At 33.5% G+C, this 13,040-nt stretch overlaps 1 protein-coding gene across 2 annotated transcripts in view; it reads right to left on the minus strand.

The window, feature by feature from the left end:
* The window catches only part of vg (vestigial), a 61,245-nt gene that overhangs the window by 16,873 nt on the left and 31,332 nt on the right, over nucleotides 1–13,040 (minus strand). For both annotated transcript variants that reach the window (XM_069048329.1, XM_069048328.1), the window contains exon 3: nucleotides 231–398. In XM_069048329.1, the coding sequence (XP_068904430.1) occupies nucleotides 231–398 (168 nt within the window). The remainder of the gene's footprint in view (nucleotides 1–230; nucleotides 399–13,040) is intronic.

Consider the following 13,040-nt stretch of genomic DNA (forward strand, 5'->3'; position numbering starts at 1 on the left):
TGGCACAACCTATTTATAGCACCATCAGAAATTTTCAAAATATAATATCAATACTTTTTCTGGACAAGTAAACAAATTACTACCAAAGACATAACACAAAAGGACTCTGGTTGAAGCTGTGAAGTGATTTTACTCAAAATTTTCCCAAAATCTAGATTTCAATAAAAGAGATAAATAATCAAAGTGTGAAAGATCTAATGATTAGATGTCGAGACACGCTTTAAACTAACCTTTTGTATGCGTTGATGTTTTATCCAAAGCTCTCGAAAAATGTTCATCAACTACAGAAGCAGCATCGCCTTGGTAATGCGTGAAGACAACACAGTTTGCAGAAACGTACTGAGCACGTGAGCTTCCAGCATCTTGGGAGTCATCGTCATCAACCCCATGCTGAGGATCTGCAAGCAGAAAAATAAAATCAAGAAAAGTCTAATTTTGCTAAACAATTATTAAACTACAATATAAACAAATTCTTCTATGCCACTTTTATAGCCAACTAAATATCTGACGTACACTATGGTGAGTCGCACTTTCATTCTTATCATTATAAATGCTTAAAACATTCTCTGCGGTCTGCGGGTTTTTATGTCTCTTTCGTATACTGTGGTGGTTTAAATCATGGAAACATTACCAAGAGAATTTTAATTAAGGTGCGCAATTACGCGGTAGGTAGTCCACGCAAGTATTGAGAATCTTTGGTCACCCACGATGGTATCTTCCCCCAAAAGAAGAAAACAACAAGAACGTTAACATTGAAACGTGGAACTAAGTACCACAGGTAAAAAGATGAAGAATCATCAAGAGATAAAATCAGTGCCACTGAAAGTAAGAGGTGATTTATAGTAAGATTAAAAGCAGTACGAGTATGTAGTGGATTTTGTTTAAAAATTCTTTATTGCTTATAAGATAAAAAATGAAGACCAGCTCTAGTGTGCTGTAAGAAATTAAACGATGTTTCTTCACTAAATGGTAGTAATGCGAGGAAAACTAGTACTCTTCAGCTACATAGAAAGACTAGACTAAATAAAATTTTCTATATAACCCATATTCAGGTAAAGAGAAAGGGTCTCAATCCAAATAACAGAATTTGAAAAAAGCTGCAACGATTTGTTTTCTTCGCTTGAAAGTTTACCTTTCCAACCGTTTTTTGCCAAAGCTCCATTTAAACAACACAGTTCTGGTATTTTTCCAGAGCATGGTCCAAAGCAAAAACAACATAATTTTAATGGCTGTTACAGTTCGTTACACAAAACGAACAAAAGCATCAAAATTTCTGTCACATTCTTGTTTTTTTGCCGGTGTCTAATGATCCAAATTGGGTCGGCGTTCAAATTTCTTATCAATAATGCAATAATTTGCGCCCGTCGCGATGGTTCTTTAATATTGTACCTGGAATCGCGACCAATGATGGTTTCGAGTAAAGTCGCCAAGATAAAAACCGTACCGCCATTGTTCTGGTTATGTGTTCAAGGTTGGCCAACTCGGAGCGACGGTTTTTGCTCAACATTTTCTTCTTAACTAATTAATGTCGAAGAATGCGCCTGGTATAATCTCAACGGAATTGGTCCAAATTCGAGAAAATTTCGTCGGAATACAGAACCGACGAGTGGATCGTCCTTCTTACGCGAGTTTCCATAAGTGATGCTCAAAAACAGGATTTTAAAACGTCATTATTCAAATTAGGAATGAGAAAAAACTGAAGAAATATCGCCGCGGTGATGAGCTCGGCGATGATCTGAACAACAAGAAATTTTATTTGATTTAAAATGTTAAAGATTAGTGACCTGTTAAAGAAGATAAGAGAAGAAGATACCTCTTAGCGGTATTTTTGTGGCTCCGAATTAAGTGTCTTTATATATTCGTTTTTATCTATTTGATCTTGAGACCATTTTGTTAAAAATAGAAGGAACTCCATATAAATGTTGCAGAAGGCCACATATTTCACAAAAAGCTGTAGGAGTTGTTTCGTAAATTTTCCGTTATAAACAAACCTAATTTAGACGTAGTAGGGGAGACTGGAACAATTCGGGCATGTTTATTGTGCGGTGTTGTCCATCCTGTGTCGGCAGGTTTTTACCGTTATGGCTGAGAAAAGGTGCCGCGTTTCCCATCAATTATTAGCTTAAGACGAAATTAGGAAATAATTAAAATGATGCGATGGAAACTTGAGACCGGCACAGGTCTAGGCTTGAGCAATCGACGGATGCGTTTGTTGTGGTGGTTCTTTTTCAAATTCCGTAAATATTTCACTACAAACGTTTTGTCAGTCTTGTCAAAATACGGTTTTCGGTTTCAGGTAAATGTTTACTCAACTGATTTAATTTTTTTCTTGTGACTTTATGGAGTTTCAAATGTTTCCGATCTGGTGGAGGGCGTTTAATTTAGCTCATTAGTTGGTAATTCTTTATCGATTCGATTAAAGTGAGATGTTATCGAGCAGACTGAAAGGAGATGCTTGGACGTGAGCAAGCTGTCAACAGAAAGGGAGAAAATCTCTTTGACAATAGACAGTATCTATATTCTTTTAGTGAAGACTTTTTGATTCTATATTCTACCATAGCAGATTGAAGCAAACAATTTTGCTTCCAAAGAGCACTCGTGTCGTTGAAGACAGTCCTTCTATGGAATTACGACGGAAATAATCATTAATGTTTTGAAGAAAGGAGTCTTGGAGATCAACTAACTGAAGAACGCAGATTCCACACGTATAACTTGATTTGAATAATTCCTGCACAAGGTCAGAGGTGAGACTTGTTTCAACAGCAACAGCTCAGAAGTAACAGCAAGTGGGATTGTCGATAAGCTCTTCATTTCGTTTTCCTGGCCACACGAAAGGTATAAATGAATTAATAGTTCCTTGTAGTACAACGGTATTTAATTTTTGTGTATTACCACTTTTCAAGAAAATTAAAGTAGGTACGATGTTTAAAAAAGAGCTAACTTTTGTGTTGAAGACTTTCACTCTGGGAAATATCACTCTTCGAGACGCCACAAAAAAAGAGAATTATTCACTCTTCTCTCTTATCTTGGCCTTACTATCTTCTTCCTGCAGTTAAATAAAAATTAAAGAAATGTAACTTGAAGATATGGGAATCTTTGAATGGAAAGGTGTTTTTCAATTTCAATTTCTACATAATTCAATTGTAGGATATGTATACATTGTAATTATTTATACACCAAATTAAATGGTTGTGAATAGGCTACAAAAAGGCCTAATAAATTTACGTATAGCCCCCAAGGGCTTCAAGGCTAAACTGTCAAAATATTTTTTTTTTCAAATGAAATTATACTTGTGATACACTGTTGTCTTCAGAATAAAATTCTCTATCACAATTACTAAAAAAAGTACCTATGTGTTCTCATTTGAAAAAAAATATTTTAACAGTTTAACCTTGAAGTCGTTGGGGCTTTACGTAAATTTAGTAGGCCATTTTGTAGCTTATTCACAACCATTTAATTTGGTGTATTAAAATCCTCCGATAGATAAGGGAGCTATGGACTCGTATTTTTTTTATTTTTTTTTGGGAGACCTGTATATTTTAAAGTAAAGTAACTTGAACAAATATAAGCAAATAAAAAAAAAAGAAGAAATTTCCTCTTCTACACAACCTGTCCATTACAGCTTATGTATAATACAATTAGATCTTTGGCCTTTGTATTATTCATTAGTTAACAGCAACTTTGTATTAGTTAACAACAATACTAATAATAATTACTATAAATTTAATGTGAGAGATAACAAATACCACAATACTTAATCAACTTATCGTAGAATGTAATGAATAAATTCAACAAGGTCATATTTAATAACAAATTACTTTTATCACACTGTTTTTGTGTTGATTAACGCAACTTGAAAAATATCTTTCAGTTTTAGTTGTATTGTTAACGATTTCAACTTTTAAATTTTCATTAACAATTATTTATATTGTTTTATATTCTTTCATGGCCTTGTATGACTTCTATTTCTATTGCGAACATACAAAGATTCATCACATTTAGAACTGCTAAACAGCAGGAATCCAGTTTTATCAATATTTATTTTTAGTTTATTTTCAGAGAGCTAATTTAGCATTTTTAATAGATTTCAGATGAAGATTTAGCTAGCTTGTGTCTTCTCCTTCTGCTAAAATGACAGTTTCATCTACATACTGATAGAGGAACCCAATGACCTAGACAGACAACTGGTAAAAATGATAAATAGCAAGTGTCCCAAAACGAGTCCTAATGGAACTTTTTTACTAGAATTTATAAAATACGATTCAGTAACAGCACCCTTGTTTGGGACACATACAATCTGCTTTTTACCCAATAAGTAAGTTTGTATTAGTTTTTGACCAAGTCCTCTTAGGTATACAGCGTGAAAACCTTAAGTGGAATAAAATTCGTAACTTGGACATAGACGATTTTTGTAAAAAATCCCGAAACAGGTCAATTATTGTTTTTCCTTGTCCACATTTTGACTACGATATCAACTACTGTTTTAAGAATATATCAGGAGAATTTACAAAGCGGCATCCTTACAAGATGCAGATGGCCGAAGAACTAGCAGAGGATGACCAGAGACCCGGACTGCCAAAATCCAATTTTGCGAGCAAATGATGAACCTTCGTCAGACAAAAATACTCTCACATGGTAAATTTAATCGCCACAACTGGACCGTTATTGTTATTGTCCTAATTGAATGCGAGAAACTGATACTCAGTTAAAAAAATTTTGAACGCTTTTTACCTATTTCTGTTCCTTAGACGATCTTAATTTTATTCTTTTGCAAACGATAATTACTTGGAGCTAAATCCGTGCTGTATGATGGACGATTCAGTTGCTTAATTTTTAAATGTCTACAAGTTTTCCTTCATTGGGGATGATTTAAAAGAGAACCAGAAAACTATGGCCATGATCTTTGGAATAAAGCAAATTGTTTAGTAAAGTCACCGTACAATCTATGTAGTACTTTACAAAAAGTTTTTCAAGGTGTTTGATTTTTAAACTTGTGCTCTGGAATATACATTGTGGAAACTTTAACTGGAATAAAATAACTTGGACATTGGTGATTTTTGAAAAAAATCCCGAAATAGGTCGATTTTTGTTTTTCCCTGCCCACATTTGGCGCATATGGTTTTTGCATATCTGCTCCCGCAAGCTCGCAACCACCCCTAAGTTTTTTTTTTAAATGGAAGGGTATGCCAAGTGACACCTCGTTTGAAACCCACTTCGCAAAGAATACAACGCACTATTTGTTCTTGAATATGTTTCCAAAAAAAGGTCCAATTTCGTCACCAGTGGGAATTGTTCCTCAATCCTCATAAACAAGTTGCCTAAATATTTTAGCAATTGAAAAGTCGGATTAGGAAAAAAAAGCTAAACATTTTAAAGGTTTTTGACTTGTTGGGCGAAAACAATCTAATTGACTCGTTAATGAAAGGTGTTGCATTGGATCTGACGAGTAGTATATCCCGGCATTAAAGCCCTGCAGGAGGAAGCCAGTTTTTAATAGCTCATCGTAACTAACGCGGAAAATAAAATAAATAACATCACGTCATCCACCTCCTTGAAAAAACGGCCCCACATAATACCTGAACCGTCAGTGGTAAGCAAATTCAATTACCGAAAACAGATTATAAACATCAAAACGAAAAGTTACGACGGGTCCACACCGAAAAAAAAAATTGGATTTTTATAGCTCAATAAAAATATTAGTATTTTATAATAACAGTTTTATAGCTTCTTGACTTTTACACGGTTCTGATTAATTAAAACTGGTCACAAGCTTATTTTTAAATCCCCAATAAACAATCTAAATTACGACCGCCCTGTCGGAAGGTTTCGGTTTCACAATAAACTGACAGGCGTAAAATTCAGATGCTGTTAACTGTTTTTTTATAGACAACACAACACACACTCCCGCGGTTATCTCTATTAGAGACTCGTAAATTACGGTTTTGAGATATGCCGTAATACGCCGATGACAAAACTACTAGGTAGTATGGTCCCTGCAGCACACAACATTTTTTAAATATTTTACCCTGTTTTTAAAGGTATATTTAAAAAACCAAATATTTCAAGAATTCTGCCCTGTTTTTAAAGGTACACCAAATTAAATGGTTGTGAATAGGCTACAAAATGGCGTACTAAATTCACGTAAAGCCCCAAGGGCTTCAAGGTTAAACTGTCAAAATTTTTTTTTTTTCAAATGCTACCTTTTTTAGTAGGTAATTCTGATAGAGATTTTTATTCTGAAAACAACAATGTCTGACATGTATAACCTCAAATAAAAAAAAATAAAAAAAATAACACTACATTTTGAAACAAATGACGAGCGCCAAGCGAGAAGCTATTAAAATTCATTGCGTTACAATGTAATAACCAAATTAAGTTGGCTGGAAAAACAAATGACAAATATGTAATAATAAGTAATAACATATTTGGTGCGATTCTGTTTTAAAATTTACCAATATTGCTATATAATAAGGTTGTAGTTGCTATGATATGAAGCTGTTGATTGGTTTGATCTATGCAAAATCAATGTTGTTCAATAACAATATTGCTAAATTTTGAAACAGAATCGCACTAAATGAGATTGCGCAGAGCGCAGTTTAAATCAATTACAAATCATCCACTCCGCATTCGCCCCAAATTCACTCCGCATTTACTCCGCTAATTTTTTACAGTGTATGAACGTAAACAATGAATGTTTTATTTGATTTAATTTAATGTATGTCTAATACAAAGGTGTGCCCAAAAAAGAAGACGAGTCCATAACTCCCTTATTTATCCGAGGATTTTAATTATTTATACACCAAATTAAATGGTTGTGAATAGGCTACAAAAGGCCCTAATAAATTCACATATAGCCCCAAGGGCTTCAAGGCTAAACTGTCAAAAAAAATTTTTTTCAAATGCGAACACAACACAATTCTTTTTACCAATTCTGATAGAGATTTTATTGTGAAAAGAACAATGTATCACAAGTATGCACTTACATACCAAAAACACCAAAAAAAGTTTAAAAAACGCTACTATCGTCTATGTTTAATCGCCCCTCAGTGAAAGCCACTCCAAGAGGGAGTTTATTTAGATTATTTATAAAAAAAATCTTCGGAGTGAGACACAAAATTCTTTAACTACTCGTATTAGTGGTTTGCCACCACATAAGTTAGTATTGATTTTGTAATTAACTCGTTTGTTAATGGGCGATTGATCAATCTCAACTATTAAAGGCACTCACTCGCTACACTCGTTCGTGCTTTACACAGCTTCGGTTATTAATGGCCTTCATTAACAAACTAGTTTATATAAACTTTTATTGATAATAATGTATAATATTTATATGATATGTAAACTAAATTTTAAACAAATAAAAAACTTCTTCTAGTCCTGAGCTTTTGGCCACAGTTCCCAAAACACTAGCAGCATTTCCTCTTTGGATAGCAATACTTACTCTTTGCTGGAAATAGTTAGTATTGAAAGTTAATTGCATCCTTTTATCGATCAGAAACTTAAATACAAAGGAAGCATTAGTCAATGGAACAAGAATGCGCATCAAATTTATGCATCGTAATGCTATCGATTGCGAAGTTTTAACTGGAACCGCAGGCAATAAGAGAATTTTGATTCCACGTATAAATTTAACATATTCCTATTTTACCATTTAACTTTCAAAGAACTCAATTTTAAATTATACCTGCATTTGCGATGTCAACAAATAAGTCTCAAAAACAAACATTAGAAAAAATTGCAATTTTATTGAGACAGCCAGTTTTTACACGTGGTCAATTGACAATTGTACGTCGCAGCAAGTAGAGTTCGATCATTCAATGGTTTGACATTTTATATTTTCGAATATAACGCTCAAGGGCATTTAGCAAACGATGAAAGAGTTTTTACAAAAAAGTAGTTGCCATTTGAAAAAATGAGGTTTCCGACATTTTTTTCTTATCAATTTTGAAAAATTGCAGTAGGCGTATGAAACAAAAAAAATATCACTAGTAGCGCAAAAGATCGGCCAAATATTTAGAAATCAATAAATAAAAAGCATTTATTTATTTCCATTTAAAAACTACCTTAAAAACAGGACAAAATCATTGAAATATTTGCTTTTTGAATATATCTTTAAAAACAGGGCAGAAGTTTTTAATCATTTTCTAAAAAGGTTAGAAACATTAAAGGATGTGATGGTTGGACAGAACATCGTTTATACTTTGGCCTTCCCGAATGTTATTATACTTTTAAATTTTATATAAGAAATGATAAATAGTTTACCCGGATGGTGAAAATGCATATGGCATTGATTACAAATATGTATACAGGGTGTATCTGAATTCGACCGACAAATTTTCAGGACAGATTCTGCGATCAAAAATAAGCAAAAAATCTTAATACATATGGGGTCAAAAACGCTTAGTTTGCGAGATAACAAACAAAAACGTAAAAACAATTACGATCTGAATTCCTTGGATTTTATGGGGTTATCTGTGCATTGAACATGGGGGCGAAATTTTGACAATTTTTGTAAATTGTATATAGCTCGTTTTTATTTTTGTACGTTTCATCAAAAAATTCCACCCGATTCCTTTTGCTGCTGGTAGAACTTTGTAGTCAATTATCTCGCAAACTAAGCATTTTTGACCCCATATGTATTAAGAGTTTTATGCTTATTTTTGATCATAGAATCTGCCCTGAAAGTTTGTCGGTCGAATTCGGATACACCCTGTATGAAGATTTCGAGTGAAGCAATTTTAATATATATTTTATCTAATCAGTGACGGCTCGTTAGGGGCGGCAGAGTCGGCCGGGCCGTACCACACATAATTACGAATTTTATTTTCATACTTTCTGATAAAAAAATGTTTACGTTATTTTTCTTCAAACACAAATAACAACTTAAATTACAATTTACATTTCTGTCTCGTACCTAATTACATTGTACTGTGTACCGTATGTGCTGTAAATACACATATTATGTAGTATAAATACCTAAACGCATCCAGGATAGTTTTAAAAAAAAAAGTGTGTGTAAATAAAAATCCACTTAATAAACGCAAAATTCTACTAAACATAAATTATGATGTCTGTTCGCCTTCATCGTTTTTTTTTAATTGCCTCAGTTAAGACCAATTTAAATTAGATATTGAAGTTAAAGTTATTTTTTCACCATTACAAAAATTAAATGCATACGAATATTTACAAAACTACGACAATAATTGACAAAGCCGTTCCTAGGCTCCTGCGGCAAGTGTTTATTAAATAGGTAATAAATACATTCGGCCAAGGAAGGGGAAGGGTCGGCCAGTGACGTATTTGCCGAGTGCACACAGACTAATCTTTGCACTGCGATTTTGAAACGATGAATACGTTCAGAAGTACGTCCAGCTGTCTCGTCTCACCAATCTTAAGTTATGTTGCTGTAACTTGTAACGGATAGCTTAGCTCGTTTCACACAACCCCGGCAAAAGTTAATTTGGCCGATAGCTGTTGCAGCGCTGTGGCGCTGCTAAACTGAGTTTGCTAAGGTAACGACAACGGTTGCGCCAATATTTCCATCTCACTTAATTTGGAGTCTATGCAAGTTAATCGACACGATACAAACATCCCGTGACACGATACAAACATCCCGTAAAACAATGAGTTGTCGCTACCTTATTTATCATCGAGAACCTTAGAGTTTGCGTTTGCGTAGTTTAATTCCTTAATTTCAAATTCACGTCTGCTCCTAACCGTTTAACGTATCGTCTTTTGTTTCTGTTTTGTGTGTTTAATCTGTTATTAATTATTATAGTATTATTTAAATTGTGAGTGTAAGTGGTAAGTAGGTAAACACACCGACAATGGCAAATGTAAAAGATACCAATGCCGATTTGATTAACTATTTATTGGTAAATAAATTTCATACATTGTCTTATGATGACAAAATATTTGTGAAGAAATTGCCAGTTCCATAACCCTCAATGGTTGATTTAATACAATCGAAAAGTGGTCATAATCGCGCGTTTTCTAAAACTCTGTACCAGAAAAATATATGGTTAACGGGCAGCCAAGTGCACTTGCACTTGTTAGTTTTACTATGTAACATTTTTTTAATTATGAACCTACATTTGTCACGCGGATGCCTATCAAAAAGTTAAATTGACTAATTAGAGCTTTACCGATCTACCCATGTTCGGCCGACCCATATTCGCGAAACACGAGCCGTCACTGTATCTAATTAACCAATTAACTTTATCCTAAATTCTCGAATAACAGGCCGCAATGCTTTGAAATTTTTTGATTTGTCTCGAAATGCAGCACAGCTTCATAACCCAAAAACAAACTTTTTACAAATACCTTAAAACAGGCTGAAGTGCCTTGACATTCAGCATAGCCTCATGAGCTGAAGGGAAATTTTAACTTTTTTAATATACCTTAACAACAGGGCAAAATTCTTGAGATATTTGCTTTTTGAAATATATCTTTAAAAACAGGGTAAGAAAAAGTGTTGTGTGCTGAAGGGGCCATACTAGTAGTGACAAATTATACGCCAGACGTTTAAATATTTCCACTGGTAAGACAGAAATTCGGAGGTCCGCCACGGGAAATCAGATACACGGCGTGTCCGAATAAAAATATAACTACTGCGGCGATTGAGATTTATGCTCTTCCAACGAAGAAGTCAAAGCGACGTGTTTTTCGGTAAGTCCATCAAGAGAAGTCGTTTTATTGTTCCACCAGAACTACTACTAACGAGATGAGTTGCGTCGTCGACTGTTGACGATTGTTGGGAACTTTCATCTTGAACACTTTTCAAATTTGTAAACAACTTATTTATCAATTTATGTTTAACTTTTAAAAATTGTTCCCTCCCTATTTTTAAACTCTTCTCTTTCACCTTGTCATTCCATTAATTTTTCCACATTATTTCTAAAAATATGGATATTCCGTATCTCTACAAGCATTAAATATCTTTTCTATTTTTTTTTGCTTGCCATAACTTCTGCAAAAAACTACCGATTGAATGTTTTTTACTTTAGTAAGAATTCAAGGTCTATTAATTTTGATGACAATTCGGTTAGTTATTTTGAAATTATTCGCAGTTTTGTACAAATTGGGTGTCTAAATAAAAAATATATCTATAATCTATAATCGTCCAAGTACGAGTATAAGAGCTTTCTGACAAATTCTACTAAAACTTTTCTTATTATAATAATTATTGTTTTGAAAATTGATTTTAGAACATGGAACATGGAAGTCATGTATGGTTTTGTATACCGATGTCTTTACCCATATTATAGCACTATTCCTTATTCCACATGATTTTGTACTCCTGTGATTCTCATAGTATTCCTAAATAACACTCTGTTACATATTTGTTTTCTTTGTCTTTATTTAGGTATGCCATGTTGAACAGCTAGAAAGTACGAGCGAATTTCATTCAAAATATGGGAACAAAATTAACAAGGACTTAAACATCCTTGTTAATTTTGTTCCCATATTTTTACCTGATATGTCTATTTTATGTCTATTACATATACAGTGCGAGTGTAAAGTTAGAAATAACATTTTTGGCAAAGATCTTGGAACAGGTCAGTTTATATTTGTAAACTGTCATCTTTTGACATAGATTGACATTTTTCTTGTTCAACCACGGAGAAAGAAACTCAAACATTTTCAATAGTAGTAAATTTAAGTAGATAGGTATAACTGAAAAAGTTTTTCCAAATTAAATTCTCAAAATTCTCAACTTCCTGATAACGATATTTAATTTTTTTAAACATTACGACTAACCTGTGGGGCACTTTATCTTTACACTGTTTTTCTTTTGGTTTTCCTCTTTTGTCAATTGTATTTCGCTATTTCTCAAAACCATTTCCTATCTCTATTGAATGTCAAAGTAACGTAAATATGAAATAGTTTTGAGAAATCGTGAAATACAATTGACAAAAGAGGAAAACCAAAAGAAAAACACTGTAAGTCCTCGATGTCATTGAGATTGATATGTAATTAATATTCTGTATTGCTTTATCGACCGATTTAAGAAATCGTTCCAAAAAATATAACCTTTAACACCTGTTGCAATTTAAGCATTTTGAATTCCCCTCTTTGCACCGCCACTGGTGGAAATTATTATTTGTCATGGGTCATGAAACAGTTTATTATGCCCCTCTGGGTGCATTTATACATTTTAGTCATACCAACAACATTTATTCTCGGCAAGATACCCCTCACCTCATGTATGTCATAATTTGCACCATGCTTTTCTACAGCCATCCTTTTAAAACGAGCATTGTCTTCCTTTGAGGAAGAACCTATAAGCAATCCAACTTCGTTGACAGTTTTTAGTTCAGTTACATTCAGTTGGGATTCGATCGGATTGATCTTCGAATTAATATCAGATTTTACAACAGATACATCTTGATTAGGCTGGGGGCGCCAAGGTCGCCGGAGTCGCCGCAAGCAACTGAAGTGGTTTTAATTTTTCTTCTTTTATTTGGATAAAGTCAGTTTTTAAAGTCAGGAAAATCGTATTTAAATTTTCAAGGATTTCTGAGTGTTTTTCCTCAAGAAAAGAATTTAGACATGCTCGAGGACAAATCATTTTGCATCTATGTCAAAACTAGATGCTAAATATTTACACCCTTCCTCTTCAGGAATTGAATTAGTAAAATTAGCAAAAGTATTTCAAAAAAGTGAAACAACAAGAAGATGATAAAAGACGTAGAAGCGAAGCGATGAGGGATATCTCCAATAGCCGACACCCGCCTCGCAGGAGGCGCGATAAGGTAGCGTTATCAGTCAACAAAGAGTTGTTTCGATTACCGTTGAGAAACAATTTCTTCAAATTTCTCTTTATATAGAAAACTTAATTTTAAATGAATATGATAGATATTCAGGAAACGAAATGAGGTATCAGATTATTGCAATTTTGTAATTAAAATCAAAAGCAAACTCACCAAAATTACCCAAAAATAACACAGCCACACACGTCCGATTACAGGCACCATTTGCAAAAATATAACAACATTTAAAACATTCTATGTATCCCAATAAATAGTTTGCAAATAAAT

Source organism: Tenebrio molitor, chromosome 5 (assembly GCF_963966145.1).
Source record: "Tenebrio molitor chromosome 5, icTenMoli1.1, whole genome shotgun sequence".
Classification (NCBI taxonomy): domain Eukaryota; kingdom Metazoa; phylum Arthropoda; class Insecta; order Coleoptera; family Tenebrionidae; genus Tenebrio; species Tenebrio molitor.